At 43.0% G+C, this 19,583-nt stretch overlaps 2 protein-coding genes across 2 annotated transcripts; one reads left to right on the forward strand and one right to left on the reverse strand.

The window, feature by feature from the left end:
• Positions 1-1,170: 1,170 nt before the first annotated feature.
• On the forward strand, positions 1,171-18,867 carry LOC135095088 (RNA cytidine acetyltransferase-like). The gene is made up of 4 exons (XM_063995788.1): positions 1,171-1,387; positions 13,849-13,990; positions 16,094-16,777; positions 17,099-18,867. Exons 3-4 carry the CDS (start codon positions 16,632-16,634, stop codon positions 17,373-17,375), a joined length of 423 nt encoding a protein of 140 aa, XP_063851858.1. The 5' UTR covers positions 1,171-1,387; positions 13,849-13,990; positions 16,094-16,631; the 3' UTR covers positions 17,376-18,867.
• Positions 3,637-4,635, reverse strand: LOC135094937 (uncharacterized). Its single transcript, XM_063995452.1, has one exon. It carries the CDS (start codon positions 4,633-4,635, stop codon positions 3,637-3,639), a length of 999 nt encoding a protein of 332 aa, XP_063851522.1.
• Positions 18,868-19,583: the final 716 nt, after the last annotated feature.

Genomic DNA, 19,583 nt, shown 5'->3' on the forward strand with positions numbered 1-19,583 from the left:
CATTATTCTCATACAACTTCCTAATTACCTGCATTACTTTCCTGTCCACCCTTCTGTATGCAGGTAATGTCAGCAGTTTGCTCCTGTCTACCCTATCATAGGCCTTCTCTATATCTAAGAAAACCAAGTACAGCTCCTTCCTTAGCTTTATATTTCTTTCAATAATTTCCTTCATAACTAGCACATTTTCTAAGCCACCTTTATCCTGCCTAAAACCACTCTGCTCCTCTCCAAGCACCTTATTCTCCTCTATCCAAGTCTTCAATTTATTATTAATCACCCAACCAAATGCCTTGGCTAGTATGTTCACCACTGCTATAGGTCTGTAATTAACTACATCCTCCCTTGGCTTTCCTCCTCCCTTGTGTACGAGTGTAATTCTACTCCTGTTCCAATCTTGAGCAGCCCAGTTAGTGCCTGTCTTAATTCCTTCCTATTTTCTTTTTCACCTAAATCTTTCAAGCTTGAACCTGTTATTTCTTGTTCTGCCCTAGTTAGTGATCCTAAGAATTTTGTTTATGTCCCTATTGTTATAACTGTTATACCACTTAAAGCAATGGCCCCCAACCTTTTGTAGGCAGTGGGCCACATCTGTTGTTGTAAACACAGTGGAGGGCACCGTTTCCCTCCCTCTCAAAAAAAAAAAAAAAAAAAAGAAGAAAAAAAATAAATAAATAAAAAAAATATATATATATAATATATATATATTTTTTTATTTATTTATTTTTCTTCTTTTTTTTATTATATATATATATATATATATATATATATATATATATATATATATATATATATATATATATATATATATATATATATATATATATATATATATATATATATATATATATATATATCTGTGTGTGTGTGTGTGTGTGTGTGTGTGTGTGTGTGTGTGTGTGTGTGTGTGTGTGTGTGTGTGTGTGTGTGTGTACAGTGCAACCTCAGTTACCGAATGTCTCCCTTTTCGAACAACTTGGTTTTCAAACAAAAATTTAAGCTCATAATTGCTTCGGTTTCTGTACCATAATTCGGTTTTCGAACAAAGTTACTTGATTTCAAATTCTACTAAACATAGCAAAAACAGCCATATATTACTAATTTATAGTTTCTATAAAAATTTCCTTTGTTTATATATATATTTAGAGAAGAGACACAGAGAGTAAGACAGTAATTCAATATTTGAAATAAGTTAAATGGGATCCTGTTGAAGAAGTTGAAGAACTTTGATGTAAACAAACAAGGTTCAGTGCTCAGGAGTTATCCTGAGCCTCCTGTGGCTCTCTCTATGACTCACAATGCCATAAGTACTGCACAACTGCATTTTCCCCAGTAGCTTTTCCCAGCAACAAGATGTTTAAGTCTTATGATCACCTTAATTTTGGTGGTAAGTTGGTTGCTCATCTCTGTATCATTCTGTAAGGCTTCCCTCACTAGAAAAGTGACAAAGACTTGCATGGTCTAAACAGTGTCTTTTGATGAGTTCTGTGTTACTAAGTTCACTAAACACATCCTTTTTGGATAAAAAAAAAAATTCTAAGCTGGAGATGTTGTGGAGCAGTCATCTTAGCAGTGGGAGTGTCGGTCATAACCCGCTAAGACATGGTGGATGGGTGTCTGAGAACAGATTAATCTATTTTACGATGATTCCTATGGGGAAACTAGTTTTGGTTTTCAAACATTTCAGATTTCGAACAGCATTCGGGAATGAATTAAATTAAATAACTGAGGTTCTAGTGTGTGTGTGTGTGTGTGTGTGTGTGTATATATATATATATATATATAGAGAGAGAGAGAGAGAGAGAGAGAGAGAGAGAGAGAGAGAGAGAGAGAGAGAGAGAGAGAGAGAGAGAGAGAGAGAGAGAGAGAGAGAGAGAGAGAAAATTTTTCTTATCTTTCAAGAATTTAGTGAGAAGACTGGCTCTGAATTCCTTTTGCTAACTTAGATATCTCGAGGTTGTAATTTGTAACCACCATTCTCATGTAGTCATTTAGGTGACTGTCAGTTAGACATGACCTATACTTGTATTTAAAATTTTCATTGTTGAAAATCCAGATTCACACATGTATGTTGGCCCAAAGCATGAACATAGATAAATGATAAATTTCCTTCAGAAGTGGAAATTTCTCCAACACTACTGATGTCCAGAATTCTGGGTGATTTGCTCTGCTTCTCAGTTCTAAGTCACTTTGCAATGTAATCATTTCAATCTCCAGGTCAGAGATGTTCAGGTTGAAAAGCAAGCTAAGTTGAGATGCAGTGTCAATGACGTCACTTTTGCAAAATGGATTTGATATGAACATGACTGTTGGCAGAACATTACTGAAGTGTGCAAATCTTTTCCTAAACTCATCCAAAATTATGTTGAGCTGATTTGTGTATGTGTGAACACTGCACTTCAATTTTTTCTGTGTTCAGTTTTTTTTTTGCAGCAAATGGAAGTGTTGTAAGAGCCCTTTAGAGATCTGGGACATCCATAGCTTCAACTTATTTATGAAGTCATTTACTGAACTTATAATTTGTGACAGGTTTCATTTGTGCTTACAACTCTAGAGTTAACTCATCAAGCTTAGATGTGATGTGAGTTAAAAATGCTAGGTCAGCAAGCCATTGTGGATCATCGAGTTCTTCATGTGAGTCCTGTCTTTCTTGCAAAAAAGCTCTTGATTTCAGGAATTAGATGTTCAGATCTTTGGAGAACTTTCTCCCTGCTTAGCCAGTGCAATTCTGTGTGCAAGAGAAGGTCACCATAATGAGCACTCACTTCATTTAGAAATGCTTTAAACAACCTGTGCTGAAGAGGTTTAGCACAAATAGAATTAATGATTTTCACAACTACCTTCATTACATGTTCATAGTTAATAACTTTGGAACCAAGCACTTGCTTATGTTCGATACAATGATAACTAATGAACTGAGGAAATGCAGGATCTTTTTGCACTGTGCTACAAAGCCAACATTGCTACCAATCTTAGACGGGGCACCATCTATTGTTACTGATGCAAGCTTTTGAAGAGTTAAACTGACCTTGTCTACAAAACTCTTAAAAACTTGATAAACATCTGCACCATGCGTGTACATGTGAGGTGATGTGTGAGGGTGAAGGGCAAAAGGAAGGGAGAAGTGTCCGAAAGGGTCAGAGGAGTGAGAGAGGGGGAGATATGTGTATGTTGGAGGATCAGGTCATGCTGAGGTGAGGTCGAGGGGAGCAGAAGATGAAGTGGAGAAGATGGAGGGGACTGAGATGAGAGGATTAGAGGAAGTAAATGTAGATGAGTTGTATAAATATTTTGTTGATAAATTACATACAAGATAGTTAGCAAACATCCCTTAAAGAGCAATAAGATCGCAGAAGAATGACCCTAAATGGATGATTGTTAGGTTGAAATATTATGTAGGTGTCTGAAGTCCAAGAGGAATGAAAGACTGCGTCCTGCTCTGACCTTTACGGAGTGCTGACTGCCTTTGTTACAAGTGGCGCGGGCTGGTGCTGCTGCGGGCATCTCTCAACATATCATACACCCTACATCCCCCCTCCAAAATAATAGTACTCTTTTATTTGATAGAAAAGAAAGGGTGTACTGGAAACAAATAAACAGAAATTACAATAGAGCAAGGTAAACAGGGCGAGTAGCCTACGCCTCATAATCTTTCAGCCACAGTGGACGCTTCTTGTTCCTGCTTGGGCGTCTGTCCTGGGGCGCCGAGGTCGTGCCGGTGGGTGTGCTGCTGGGGTTTGCGGTGGGTGGGGCACCAGGGGTACTGCCTGTTCCAGCTTTCACACACCTTAAGTGTCTCCGGTTCCTCAGAGACAGACGGCCGCTACCGTCTAGCCTGACGGTGTATTGGCGGTAGGGCAAGACCTCTGTTATCACCCCCGTCCGGTCCCACCGGTTAGAGGCCTGATTCTGGATGCGGACCCTGGCACCTGTCGAGAGGGGTTGGAGGCTCCTTGGAGTGTCCAAAGCTGTCACTGCTTCCTGCTCCTCCGCCATCAGTCGTTCTCTCTTTCGCAACGTTTGGCTCCAATATTGGTCCAATCGCAGGTGTTGTCCAGCCATGGGTACCCCGTCGCGAAGTTGTCTGCCAGTGGCCAGCTGTGCTGGTGACTTGTTGATACACCGCAGGGGAGTGTTCAGGTATTGCAGGATGGCCAGAGTTGCTTTGTCATTGTCAAGGCTGCCGCCTGGGGAAGTGTTGTCCCTGATGATCCTCTTGGCTGTCTTGACTGCCACCTCAGCCCTGCCATTAGACTGAGGGTACTGGGCAGACGACAGGCGCACCGAGACCCCCCAGTTCCTGTAGAAGGTGTCCATCTCCGCGCTTGTCAGGTTGGTTCCTCCGTCCATAGACATGTGTTCAGGGGCTCCGTAGCGAGAAAAGTACTTCCTAAGCTGCGTCTGGATCTTGTAGGAGCTGGCACCGTTGGGGAAATGGGCCACCTCGAGCCAACCTGTCAGCCAGTCAGCATAGGCCATGTAGGTGTGGCCCTCCCACTGGAACATGTCAACGACAGTGTGCTGGAACGGGTAGTCAGGAGGCGGGGTGAGCTCCATGGTCTCCCGTGGCAGTGATGGACTGTGGATATCGCAGGACTCGCACGATGCTCTGTGATGCTGCAAGTCTCCCTCCATGCTGGGCCAATACACGGACTGTCTGGCTCTTCGCATCATAGTCTAATCCCTGGTGACTAGCGTGGAGGTTGGAAGCGACTTGGTTACGGAGACTCTCAGGGACGACAAGGCGGACGTTTCCTTGATCGTACGTGTACGTGAGGAGCCCTTCGTTCATGGCCAGTCGTTCCCTTATGCCGTAGAACTAGAACAGACGGAGGCAGGGGACTTCAAGTGACCTGCTTTCTCGCCAGTCTCCGCTCGTCACTTTGGCGACCAACATCTGATACACGGGGTCGTCAGCAGCTGCTCTTCTCACTGTTTCTTCATCCATTGTGCACCCATCTTGTATGGTAGCCATGGTTACTGTAGCGACGGAGGCCGTCAGGTCTTCGTCGAGTTCGATGTCCAGGGAATCAGGAGCTGCTCTCAGGGCTGGGTAGCGCGACAAGAAATCCACTGCAGAGTTTTTCTTCCCCGGCAGATACTTTATTGTGAACCTGAACTGTAGGGTTTTTTCCTTCAGTCTAAATAGCCGGGGGTGGTCACGTCTGTTAGTGTCCTATTCCCCAGTAGCTTGACGAGCGGGCGGTGGTCAGTAACTAGGCAGAGGTTAGGGCAGCCCAGCAGAAACAGCCTGGCCTTCTGAAGACACCATACAACTGCTAGGGCCTCACCTTCCACCGCGGAGTACCCAGACTCAGCCGGGGTGAGGTGGCGGCTTCCGCAGAGCGCCAGACGCCAGCCTCCCTTACAGCAAAAGGGTGTGTCGACCGTTGAGCAGTTGCAGTACTGTTGAAGGACGACAAATCCCACTCCTTCTTTGCTCCAGTCAGTGATGGCTGTTGTGGGTCGGGATCTGTCGTAGTAGACGAGACCATCCTTCGCTAGCTGGCAGATCGTGTTCTGGGCCTGTCGGAACTTGGCCTGCAGTTGTTCATCCCAGTATACGTGCTTTCTGGAGGGTTTCTTCAGAAGCTCTCTGAAGGGGCTCATTACTGGTGCGGTGGCAAGGAACGGGGCCAACTGGTTGACAAAGCCGTACCATGATCGGATATCGATATGGTGGGCTTGACTGGCATGTGGAAGCTGTCGATCGCGGCTAGTCGATCAGACGTGGGCTTGTACGCATCCCAGCCCAGGTGGAACCCCAAGAACTCCACCTCCCGCCTGCAAAACTGGAACTTCTCTGGCTTCAGTGTGATTCCTGCCTCAGCGCACGTCCTCAATAAGTCATAGGCGTGCCAGAACGCCTCTTCAATTCCCATGTCATACAGTAGGGTGTCGTCCACGCATTTGTATTTTCTGGGGATGTCTTGGACTGCGTCGTCGAAGCGTCTTGTATAGGCGTCAGAGGCAGAGCAGTGACCCATTGGTGTCCTACAGTACTGGTATCTTCCCCAGGGAGCGATGAAAGTAGTGAGGCGGCGACTCTCCTTATCAAGCTCCACCTGGTGGAATCCCCAGTACGCATCAACCACGGTCTTGTAAGAGTGGAGAGGCACGCCTGAAACCATGTCGAATGGGGCGGGAGTGTGGTGAGTCTCCCGCAGACACTGGGCGTTTAGACGCTGGTAATCCACAGTGCGTCTCGGCTGGCCGGACTTTTTAGCTACCACAACCATTCTCGTACACCATTCTGTGGCTTCGCCAGCTGGGACAGGCTGTATCACGCCCCTCCGCACGTCCTCGTCGAGCTGTGCTTTTACTTCCTCTTCCCAGTGTCGAGGGACGGACGCTGGAGTGTGGCAGGCATAGGGTGTAGCGCCGGGCAGGAGATGGATGTGGTGAGGCTTGCCAGACATCACAGGGAGGGGTGTTCTGCTGGTGTTGAATGCCGTTGCAGAGAAGTGTTGTCGAAGCCAGTTCTCAAGCGAGTTTACATTCTCCTCCAGGGGGGCGAATGGTATGGCAGGGGGCCGCGTGGGGCCGGTGATGGCGAGTGGTTGGGAGATCGCCGCCGCATCAACGCTTGGCAGTGTGCAGTGTGGGAAGGTGTCCGGCACGAGACCCAAAGCCTTGCACGCCGCCAGGGAGAGGTAGAACTGCCTCGCCGACTGGATGATGTACACGTCTTGGATAGTCGAACGTTTCCCCAGGGTGACTTGACATATTGTTGATCCCATGCACCGTAGACGTAGGTTAGCCACATCGCGGAGGCCGGCCCGGCTTTGAAGCTGGGAAGGTTCGATACCAAGGGTGTGGAGTAGTGACGGGCCAGCTACGCACACCTGAGCCCCCGTGTCTGCCACGGCGGAAGCCTTGCGTTCCTCCTTGCCGTCCCCCCGTGATACAATGACGTCTATCGTAGGCTGGGGTGTACTGTGGGCGTCGGCTACAGTCACTGCACTGGACACCTCCGATAAAGGTGAGGCTGGAGCTGCCTGCTTACTGGCGGAGGCGGGGTGTCCTCTCCTGCTTCTGCAACATTTCTTCATGTGCCCCACTTTGTTGCAGTAAGAGCATGTGACTGTCCTGGCGGGGCAATTTGAACGGCCAGGGGCATGGCTGTCCCCACAATATTCACATGGTGGCAGGTTCTTCCTGGACGGGGCTGCAGGTGTGCGCGCCGCTGCCACGTCTGCCGAGGCAGGCTCTCCGCTCTCGGCTGCGGTGCCAGCCGCACAGGCGGCATGAAGGCGGCTACCCCCCGCATCGCGGCGGGCCGCCTCGAAAGCACTGCACACGGCCCTCAAGGCATCGACACTCGTGTATGACTCGCACGTCTGGAACACGTGACGTTTTAACTCTTCGTCACTTAGGCCTACCACAAGCTTCCGAAGCAGAACGTACTCCGCTAAATCACACTGACACTCTGGGCACTGAAACGCACAATCCGCGGCCTTCTGCGCACAGCGTCGGAAGAACTCACCGATGGGCTCGTCTTGCCCCTGCGACGCACCGAAGAAGTCCGCCCACAGGGCCGCTTGGTTGGAGGAGCGGAGCACTAACTTGCCAAGCGCGTCCAGGACCTCCTCCGGCGTGAGAGCGCTCCACTAGGCGTCGGTGTATCGGGTGTCCACTGCACGCTGCAAGGTGGGAACACAAGTGAGTCGTATGTGTTGTACCGCTTCTCGTGGTGGGAACTTGCAGAGTTGCACCCATGCGGTCATAGAGCGGCGCCAGGTTCTGAAGGTGGCGGACGTCATTTCGATCTCGCACTTCTCCGGGGCAGAGGTCAGGGGTTGACGTGCTGGGTGGCCGCCATGGCCGCTGCTGTCCGCTGCGGTGAGGCCGGCTTGTAGAGAAGACAGGGCCTGTTGCTGGACCTGGATCACGGCTCTTGCTTGTGCCAGGGCGCTTGTGAGGCCCCTGGACGCTATAGCAGGGGACCTGCGGGTCCTAACGACGGGTCTGTTGGGTGTGGCCATGGTGAAGGTCCGGAGTCAGCTCACTGCGCCATGTCTGAAGTCCAAGAGGAATGAAAGACTGCGTCCTGCTCTGACCTTTACTGAGTGCTGACTGCCTTTGTTACAAGTGGCGCGGGCTGGTGCTGCCGCGGGCATCTCTCAACATATCGTACACCCTACAGTAGGGTAGAAGAGAAATATATAAGAGATTAAAAACAGGGGAAGAGCTTTTTAAGGCCACAATATAATGAATTAGAACAGTCAGGAGGTTAACGAGGAAAGCTAAAAACAGTTATGAATTAAAGGTAGCCAGCCAGGCAAAGATGGACCCCAAGGGATTTTATCAGGTATACAGGACGAAGAATAGGGAAACAATAGGTTTATTAAAGGCAGCAGATGGGGAGCTGGTTAGTTCTGGGGAGGAGATTAGTAAAATTCTAAACGAGTATTTTTTAACCGTCTTCACTGAGGAAAACATGCAGGAAATGCTGAACAGTGAGCAGATGTTTAGAGCAGAAGAGAATGAGATGAGAAGCTGACAGATATTACCATAACTAAGGAGATAGTGGAACGGGAGATAGATAGGCTAAAAAAGTTAAAGACACCAGGACCAAATGAAATATATCCCAGGGTACTTAAGGAATGCAAAGAGGTTATTAGTGAGTCGTTAGTTTCTGTCTTTAGGAAATCACTTCGAGTCAGGTGAGGTACCAGTAATGTGGAGGCAGGTGAATGTAGTACTTTAACATCTAATTATAGACCTGTCACTTTATTTTCTGTTGTAGGTAAAATAAGTCAATAATAGTGAAGAACATTAAGGAGCATTTAGACAAACATAACTTGATCAATCAGTCACAGCATGGCTTCATGAAGGGGAAGTCTTGCCTGACAAACTTGTTAAGTTTTCACATTAAAGTTTATGAGGCAGATAATGGTGATAGTTATGACATCCTAGATCTAGAGTTTAGTAAAGCATTCGACAAGGTATCCCATCAGAGGCTCTTGAGAAAGGTTAGGGTGCACAAGATAGATGAGAAGGTGTTACACCGGATAAAGTTGTGGCTAAGCGACAGGTGACAGAGTTGTAATGAACGGCTCTAATTCCAAGTGGGGTCAAGTAATTAGTTGGGTGACACAGGGATCAGTATTAGTGCCATTGTTTTTTTTTAACATATATCAAAGACTTGGATAGTGGAATTAGTAGTGATATTAGTAAATTTGCAGATGACATGAAAATAGGTAGATTAATTAGGTCAGAATCAGATGCCATCACCTTGCAGGCAGATTTGGATAGGATGAGTGAATGGACAGACATATGGCAAATGCAGTTTAACATCAGCAGCTGCAGGATACTTAGCGTAGGTAGAGGAAACCCATACGGCAGGTACACAGTAAACAATGAAGCTCTGGTAGGTTCAGGGTACGAAGAAGATTTAGGAGTTATAGTCAGCACTGAACTCCATCTAAGAAAGTAATGCATAGAGGCCAGAAACAGGGTTAGGGTATTAGGATTAATTTTCAGATGTGTTAAAAGTAGAAGTCCTGAAGTAATATTAAAGTTATATTTGGTGCTGGTCAGACCTCATCTAAATAATGCTGTGCAGTTCCGGTCCCCATATTACAGAAAGGATATAAGTCTATTAGAATCAGTACAAAGGAGAATGACTAAAAAGGATACAGGGGATGAGGAGTATTCCTTATGAAGCAAGATTGAAGCTATTAAATTTATATTCTTTAAAGAGATGTAGGTTAGGAGGGGACCTCATAGAAGTCTTTAATTAAGTCAGTGGTCCCCAACCTATAGCTCGCGGACACCATGGCACCCTTGGGACTATATTATGGTGCCTGTAAGGGTCAACCAGAAAACTATGAAACATTCTTCATTTTAACATTTCTATATAGTTCTTTTTTTTTATTTATTTTTATTCTAACAAAAACAATTAAGAAAATATGTAATATGAATCCACTAAAATTATTACTTATTACACACATAATTAGAAAGAGAGAGAGAGAGAGAGAGAGAGAGAGAGAGAGAGAGAGAGAGAGAGAGAGAGAGAGAGAGAGAGAGAGAGAATCTGTAGGAAGGGAGGAGGAAGTGAGGGTGTAGGACAGATGAGTACTACACACTACACCTACTGCTAGGTGTTGTGTTTAGGTTCATTACTCAATTCGTTCACCAGCGCAGTTGGTGTCTATCTTTTGTATGGTGCGGAGTACTTCACCACTGTACATTCAGCACTTGTGTTATTCACATTGATTTCATTCATACTAAAGAGAACAGTAATAGCTTCTAGTTCAAAGAAACAAAGTCACAATTACAACTTTCATGAAGAAGGGGAAGAAACCTATTTTTTCTTGTCAGTTTGAGAGAGAAGTGTGTGTGCTTAATTTGTCATCCTACTGTTGCAGTATCCAAGAAAAGCAATGTTATCCATATAGTGGAATGCTTTTTTTTTTTTTTTATGTAGGAAGGACACTGGCCAAGGGCAACAAAAATCTAATAAAAAAAATGCCCACTGAAATGCCAGTCCCATAAAAGGGTCAAAGCAGTGGTCAAAAATTGGTGGATAAGTGTCTTGAAACCTCCCTCTTGAAGGAATTCAAGTCATAGGAAGGTGGAAATACAGAAGCAGGCAGGGAGTTCCAGAGTTTACCAGAGAAAGGGATGAATGACTGAGAATACTGGTTAACTCTTGTGTTAGAGAGGTGGACAGAATAGGGGTGAGAGAAAGAAGAAAGTCTTGTGCAGCGAGGCCACGGAAGGAGGGGAGGCATGCAGTTAGCAAGATCAGAAGAGCAGTTAGCATGAAAATAGCGGTAAAAGACAGCTAGATATGCAACATTGCGGTGGTGAGAGAGAGGCTGAAGACAGTCAATTAGAGGAGAGGAGTTGATGAGACGAAAAGCTTTTGATTCCACCCTGTCTAGAAGAGCAGTATGAGTGGAACCCCCAAGACATGTGAAGCATACTCCATACATGGACGGATAAGGCCCTTGTACAGAGTTAGCAGCTGGGGGGGCGAGAAAAACTGGCGGAGACGTCTCAGAACACTTAACTTCATAGAAGCTGTTTTAGCTAGAGATGAGATGTGAAGTTTCCAGTTCAGATTATAAGTAAAGGACAGACCGAGGATGTTCAGTGTAGAAGAGGGGGACAGTTGAGTGTCATTGAAGAAGAGGGGATAGTTGTCTGGAAGGTTGTGTCGAGTTGATAGATGGAGGAATTGAGTTTTTGAAGCATTGAACAATACCAAGTTTGCTCTGCCCCAATCAGAAATTTTAGAAAGATCAGAAGTCAGGCATTCTGTGGCTTCCCTGCGTGATATGTTTACCTCCTGAAGGGTTGGACGTCTATGAAAAGACGTGGAAAAGTGCAGGGTGGTATCATCAGCGTAGGAGTGGATAGGACAAGAAGTTTGGTTTAGAAGATCATTAATGAATAATAAGAAGAGAGTGGGTGACAGGACAGAACCCTGAGGAACACCACTGTTAATAGATTTAGGAGAAGAACAGTGACCGTCTACCACAGCAGCAATAGAACGGTCAGAAAGGAAACTTGAGATGAAGTTACAGAGAGAAGGATAGAAACCGTAGGAGGGTAGTTTGGAAATCAAAGCTTTGTGCCAGACTCTATCAAAAGCTTTTGATATGTCCAAGGCAACAGCAAAAGTTTCACCAAAATCTCTAAAAGAGGATGACCAAGACTCAGTAAGGAAAGCCAGAAGATCACCAGTAGAGCGGCCTTGACGGAACCCATACTGGCGATCAGATAGAAGGTTGTGAAGTGATAGATGTTTAAGAATCTTCCTGTTGAGGATAGACTCAAAAACTTTAGATAGGCAGGAAATTAAAGCAATAGGACGGTAGTTTGAGGGATTAGAACGGTCACCCTTTTTAGGAACAGGTTGAATGTAGGCAAACTTCCAGCAAGAAGGAAAGGTAGATGTTGACAGACAGAGCTGAAAGAGTTTGACTAGGCAAGGTGCAAGCACGGAGGCACAGTTTCGGAGAACAATAGGAGGGACCCCATCAGGTCCATAAGCCTTCCGAGGATTTAGGCCAGCGAGGGCATGGAAAACATCATTGCGAAGAATTTTAATAGGTGGCATGAAGTAGTCAGAGGGTGGAAGAGAGGGAGGAACAAGCCCAGAATTGTCCAAGGTAAAGTTTTTAGCAAAGGTTTGAGCGAAGAGTTCAGCTTTAGAAATAGGTGTGATAGCAGTGGTGCCATCTGGTTGAAATAGAAGAAGCAAAGTTATTGGAGATATTTTTGGCTAGATGCCAGAAATCACGAGGGGAGTTAGATCTTGAAAGGTTTTGACATTTTCTGTTAATGAAGGAGTTTTTGGCTAGTTGGAGAACAGACTTGGCATGGTTCCGGGCGGAAATATAAAGTGCATGAGATTCTGGTGATGGAAGGCTTAAGTACCTTTTGTGGGCCACCTCTCTATCATGTATAGCACGAGAACAAGCTGTGTTAAACCAAGGTTTAGAAGGTTTAGGACGAGAAAAAGAGTGAGGAATGTACGCCTCCATGCCAGACACTATCACCTCTGTTATGCGCTCAGCACACAAAGACGGGTCTCTGACACGGAAGCAGTAGTCATTCCAAGGAAAATCAGCTGTTCCAATATTTCTCACACATTTTATATGTATCTGAATATCTTTTCTACATGCTTCTCTGACTGTTGACTATCCTGTATTGTCACTCCCAGATCTTTCTCTTCTTGTATTCTTATTATATCTTCATTACCCATTTTATATGTCCATTTGGGTTTCTTTTAACTTTTTTCCCATATACATTACATGACATTTTTTCACATTAAATTCCATCCCCCATTTCTTACACCAGTCCCAGATTTTATTCAAATCCTCTTGTAGAAGTTCACAGTCTTTGTTGTTTTTTACATGTCTTTGTAATTTGTATCATCTGCAAACAAGCTCATGGAACTCTTTACTTCTTCAGGCATATCATTTATGTAGATCAGGAAAGGTATTGGTGCCAGCACTGATCCTTGTGATAGTATCTACTTTTCTCCTTTTTTTATTTTTAATCTTTTACTACCATTATCATTTTTCTTCCCTTTAAGTAACTTTCCATTCAGTTTTTTTATTTTTCCATTTACTATATTTTCTAGCTTCCATTATAGTTTGTTGTGGGGGACTTTGTCAATTTTAATTTTTAAATTTTTAATTTTTAATTAATTAATTTTTTTTTTCTTATAGATCTAAATACACAGTCTACCCATCCATCCCTCTCCTGTGTTATGTCGGTCACTTGAATTGGAGCTCATCAAATTTGTTACACATGATCACTTTTGTCTTAAACCATACTGCTTTTTTTCTGATATTATATCATGTTTTTTTCTAGAAATTTTGTTCACTGCTTCTTTATTACTTCACAGATCTTACATACCATGCTGGTCATTGATATTGTCTATAGTTTAGTGGTTCTTCTTTCTTTCCACTTATAAATTGGCACAATGTGTGCTGTCTTCCATTCCGTAGGCACTCTTCCAGTTGGTAATGAGCACTTAATTATGTCATTCAGTTAACTGTTTCCTGCACTTGTTTAAAATGAAACCTGATACTCCATCTGGTCCTCTTGCTTTTTCTCTCTTCCAATACCCCTATCATTTTATATGCAGCCATATGATTGTCAGCCAGGTATTTAGGTTTACTGATAAGTTTTTGTATAATTGAAAAAAGATAGATCAATGGCATACACTTGTGTTTCAGAAGTTTGAGTTATCATCCCTGTTATGTATGGATGAACTGACAAGTTGCCTGTGTGACAAAAGGCTCACATAGATAAATATTTGTCCTCTAAACCACTGTTGGTCAAGACATGATTTTAATGATCTACTTTTTTTTTTCTTTTTAGAAATTGAATTGCCTGTGACTTTACCAAAGACAACTTGGTGAAGAAGAAGATTGACAACTGAATACGCATCCTGATTGAAAATGGAATGGTGGTGGGCCACAGAACCCTTGTGGTGCTTGTTGGGGATAAGAGCAGAGATCAGGTCAGTTTTGATGTGTCTTTGTCTTGGTGGTGTTACCTCTCATGTTAATGTTGTATCACATATTATTTTACATAATCTGTCATATTATATACTGTGGAACCTCAGTTCTTGAACTTAATTTGTTCCTGAATGCCATTCAAAATTCAAAATGTTAAAGAACCAAAATAATTTTTCCCATAGGAATCAATGTAAAAATTAATTAATCTGTTTTCAGACACCTGTTTACACTATCTTAGTGGCTCATGACATGGTCCCACAGCCAAGATGGCTGCTTCACAACATCTCCAGCTCACAAATTATTTATCCAGAAAGGATGTATTGAATGAAGTTAGTGATACAGAACTCATCAGAAGATACTGTTTATACCGATCTAGTGAGGGAAGCCTTACAGAGGGAGCAACCCACTTACCACCAAAATGAAGATGATCATAACACACAGACATCTTGCTGCTGGGAAAAGCTACTGGAAAATGCAGTTGTGTAGTAGTGATGGCATTGGGGGTCATTGAGAGAGCCATAAGTGCCTTGGGATTATTCCTGAGCACTAAAAAATTTGTTTACATTAAGTCTTTTTCAATGGGATCAATGGGATTTAATTTCTGTCTTACACTCATGTGTCTCTCCTCCAAATATATAAAAAACAAAGTAAATATTTATAGAAACTATAAATTAGTAATAAACGGCAGCTTTTGCTATGTCTTTTAATATTTGAAATCAAGTAATCTTGTTCTAGAACCAAATTATGGTACTGCAACTGAAGCAATCATTATGGTCTGACCATTTTGAATTGAGCATTTAGGTGTTGTCCTTTCCAGGGATTCCCTAGCCTGCTGCCCTGCCACACTTATATCAAGACACCTCATCTCAGGTACTTCCTACTTCAAAATGAAATGGTGTTGTAGTTTATATATATACATTGTGGTGCTTGAAAAAAGGTAAGTTAGTGTAATATTTTTTTTTTTTTTATGATACTTGCATTATTTATTTTTTTGCAATCACAGCACTTGGCAACATTTCTTCCAGGTGTTGTCATGTCTCCATGGAAGATCGAGTGAAGTCACACAGTCGGAGTGACTGTTAATCCATTGTCACTTCTCGCGCCACTAGCTTGGATGGAAGCTACCATTCCCGCTTGCTCTCGTCACCTACAAAGCTGAGAGAAGAGCTTACTTACTCAGTAAATAAGTATTTTAGGGAAGAAAAGGCTAATAGGAGGTCATTAGTTAACCATCAAGAGCTGTTGCCTGAACAACGAAAGCCACCGACATGCCTTGACTTTTACCTTGATGGTGGCGTGGAAAAAGTTGTAACTAAAGAATAAAAATATAACATCATAGTTTAAGGGAAATATCATATCTAAAGAGAAATCTGTCACATTTAAACAAAATTCACAATGGAGAGAGAGAGAGAGAGAGAGAGAGAGAGAGAGAGAGAGAGAGAGAGAGAGAGAGAGAGAGAGGCAGCTTGGCTGACTGACAGGCAGATTTTTCTCAAATTTTAATGATTCATAGGCAAGTATAAATTTCTGATACAAATAAATTTGCAAATATGCATGAAATATAGATTGTAAATGCAGAGAGAGAGAGAGAGAGGTGTATGGGGAGCGAGGTTATTAGTGACACATAGGCTCTAATCTGATAATTGCCCAGTACAAGGTGTGGCAGTGCTGCAGGGTGGGGAATCCCTGGAAAGGACAATGCTTAAATGCTCAATTCAAAATGGTCAGACCATAGTTCGTTCAGAATTTAGTTTGAAAACTGATTCCACTGTAGTTTTATCATTGTTATCCCTCAGGTTAGCCACCATGAAGTGAAGTACTGATTTTGTTGTTTGATTAGCATGAAGGAAATCATAGCCCTTAGAAATATATATATATTTTTTTTTTAATATGATACAGTGGAAAGTTTCATTAAAAATATCCTTAATTTCATTCTCTACTAGAACCCTCCATGTCTGCCTTATATCATGGAAATACAATTCTTACATGATGGGTTCTGATCCATCTCCTCATCCTGTTTTAGGCACATTTTGTGGCTTGCTAATGTTTAAACTCCTATGATAGAAGTATATTCTAATGTAAGTTTTCTGATTTGTATCTTGAAGGTTGTGTATTTGCATCACATGTTGTCCAAGTCCGGTCTGAAGCAAGCCAATGTGCTATGGTGCTACAAGAAGGAGTTGACCTTCTCCTCCCATCGAAGAAAGAGAATGAAGCAGCTCAAGGCTAAAATCAGATCTGAACAAGCTGAGATAAATGAGGATGATCCCTTTGAGATGTTTGTGTCCATGACTGACATCAGGTATTGTTTCTATAATCACAAAATTCTGGGCAACACCTACAAAATGTGTGTATTGCAGGTGAGTGACATGAGGTGCCTCCAGGCCAGCACTGGAGTATTTAATTGTCGCAAGTGGACAGCACCTTTATGGGACAAAACTTTATGTATAGATTTTTAGTAGATAAATTGTAAACAAATAAATCCACACCAGATTGAGACAAATCTTGGAAGTTGAATTAAGCTAAAGAACATGTACTTACATTTGTATAAGACTTAAGATCAAAACAAATGTTACATGATTAATAACACTGTAATTGCTACAGGACTTTCAGGCTCTGATACCCAATATATTGTGCCGCACCATGGAGACTGTGGAGGGCGGAGGACTGATAGTGCTGCTGCTGCAGAGCCTCACCTCCCTGCGCCAGCTGTACACCCTCAGTATGGACGTGCATGCCCGCTATCGCACTGAGGCACATCAGCATGTCGTGCCCAGGTTCAATGAGAGGTGTGTGCATCTCTAAACTTTGCTTGTTAACTGATTGCTTAATTTCTCCCTGTGCCTTCATTTAATATTGTATTACTTCACTTTATAAGTTGGATTTTGCCATTCTGTGAGTTTGTCTTCATTATATGGTATATTGCACTGCTTGATAAGGTAAGATTTATTAGAAATCTGCCAAATTTCTTGTACATTTATTATGCTGTTATCATATTACATTGGTTAAGAAAAGTACTGAATGTAGGAATTCATGTCTGTTGGCCTTCTTAGAGGCAAGATATGGTGGTGATGGTGGTGCAGCCATCTTTCAGAAGGTTTCTTTTGAAGGTTCATCCTGTCATTGGCCTCATGTCCTGTCTGTGTGGTGATGGATGACCACCTGCGAGTCTTGCCCATCTCTTCTCACCTGCGGGACCTCCAGGTGGTGGCCCCACCCTCCACCACCACCCCTCTGTCCCTGCAGGACCAGGAACTTAAGGACCTGAAAGAATCACTGAAGGACAATCCCCCCATTGGACTTTTGATTGACTTGTGTAAAACATTAGATCAGGTGAGTTGTTATGTTCAAGGTGCAAACAGATTGATCACAATGGTATGGTTTTAACACACGCTACACCCTTTCTATTGATCCCTTCAATGCAGTGGTAAATGTGATGCATCACCATTGGTCTTCAGAGCTGTGTATTGATTCAAGATGCATTATTGTTTATCAGGAAGTTTTTGAGTAAAAATTTGTCTTGCTCTGCAGCACAGGTCATTGAGGCTTATGTTCACATACTTCTTCCACTCAGATCTGTAGATCAACCCTGCACTGGACAGCCAGTCATGAAGCAAAAAAAAAAATCATTCTACATTTGTAGTAGCTCTTACCTTGTGTGGTGACTAATCTGCTGTAGAGTACCACTGCCACTCACTCATTTTTCTGACTCAGAATAGAGGTCTTCCACTCCCAGGCTGGTAACTGCTATTTCATAATGTACAGATTATTCTGTAATTGCCATCTATCTGGCATACTCCTTGTGATATGACAGTAAATGGTAGTTGTATTTCTCACTAAACTTTTCAAACTAAGGCCTGATTTGCTCTTTCTGGTGAAATGTGACATTTAACAGCATACATTAAAATCTTAAACTGAACTCTATGGGGCAAGGTGGCTGACGGTTTATTCAAAAGTTTGGTTTATCAACAATACACATTTTTGGCCGGTTTCTTTGTACATAAACATGTACGTTTATTGTTATTTCGAGCTTATTTGTTAGCTCCTTATGAACCCAAGATAGATATTTACAGCATATTTTGTTATTACACACTAGATATTTACAACATATTTTGTTATTACACACTGTATACAGTGCACTAACTGGTCACTTAACATTATGCAACTACACACTTAGTTCTCACTTAAGAGCTCATTTAGCTGTACACATCACAATGGTCACATAAAAGCTAACAATATTATGCACTGTACTACTGGTGTACCTTTGCTTGTTGCTCAAAGTTTGAGTCAGAGATGTTGGCTGTTGGCTCTGATGTGATTTAGGATGGAGTGGAGCTGGGCATTTGGCTTATTTGGGTTTGGTTTAGGGAGATTTAGGGAGTACATGGATGCATCTTCTGGTCTCTTTGTTAGACAGGAACCATCTTTTAAGCCCTGTTCACACATTGGCGAATTTGGACGGTGAATGTGTTGCAACTCCATTGCAACTCTTTCAAAGCGGAATCACTAGACCAGGCTAAGTTGCAGCACATTGGCATGCTGACGGTGAATGTTTTGGACTGCTCAGAACATTTGCAGCTGAGTCATCACGGCTAGGAATCGCAGCACATTCGCAGTGGTGTCGCAACACTGTTGCAACGGATTTGCAGTGGTGTCACAGCAAGTTCGCAGCATTGTCGCAGTGGATTTGTCATATTAGTAATCACTTCTATAAGCCCTTCACACCTTTGTGCTAGGGTCAGGTGATATTGGATTGATACTTCCGTGAAAAGATGATTTTCCTAGACAGACTAGCTGTGACCAGATTCTCTCTCTCTCTCTCTCTCTCTCTCTCTCTCTCTCTCTCTCTCTCTCTCTCTCTCTCTCTCTCTCTCTCTCTCTCTCTCTCTCTCTCTCTCTCTCTCTCTCTCTCTCCCTCTCTCTCTCTCAGCACACACACACACACACACACACACACACACACACACACACACACACACACACACACACACACACACACACACACACACACACATACATACACACACACACACGCACACACACACACACACACACATGCATAAAAAAAATATATATATATATATATATATATATATATATATATATATATATATATATATATATATATATATATATATATATATATATATATATATATATATATATATATATATATATATATATCCCCAGGTCGAACTGCCTTTCTGTCAAAGACCCTAAGTGTCTTGACACCCCTCAACTTTTTCTTCATTAACTTCTGCAACATTAGAAACCTGATGGCACCACTGCCATCGTGGCGTAACGGGTAGCGCTCCTGACTGGGAGGCGGAAGGTCCCATGTTCGATCCCCCAGTAGGTGTTTGTTATTCTGTAGCGAAGCTCCTGCCTAAGATGTATATCGTATGCAGTTCAATCATGTCCACACTATGAAAGTGGTGAAGCTGTGTAAATGGTGCAGCTTCTGTCAAAAAAAAAAAAAAGTATATCGTATGCAGTTCAATCATGTCCACACTATGAAAGTGGTGAAGCTATGTAAATGGTGCAGCTTCTGCCAAAAAAAAAAAAAGTATATCGTATGCAGTTCAATCATGTCCA

Source organism: Scylla paramamosain, chromosome 47, assembly GCF_035594125.1.
Source record: "Scylla paramamosain isolate STU-SP2022 chromosome 47, ASM3559412v1, whole genome shotgun sequence".
NCBI classification, from domain to species: domain Eukaryota; kingdom Metazoa; phylum Arthropoda; class Malacostraca; order Decapoda; family Portunidae; genus Scylla; species Scylla paramamosain.

Coding starts and splice junctions, on each gene's coding strand:
- LOC135094937 (XM_063995452.1), bottom strand. CDS start 4,635: ATGGAGGGAGACTTGCAGCATCACAGAGCATCGTGCGAGTCCTGCGAT.
- LOC135095088 (XM_063995788.1), top strand. CDS start 16,632: ATGGAGACTGTGGAGGGCGGAGGACTGATAGTGCTGCTGCTGCAGAGC. Junction 16,778..17,098: donor GTGCCCAGGTTCAATGAGAG/GTGTGTGCATCT, acceptor TTTCTTTTGAAG/GTTCATCCTGTCATTGGCCT.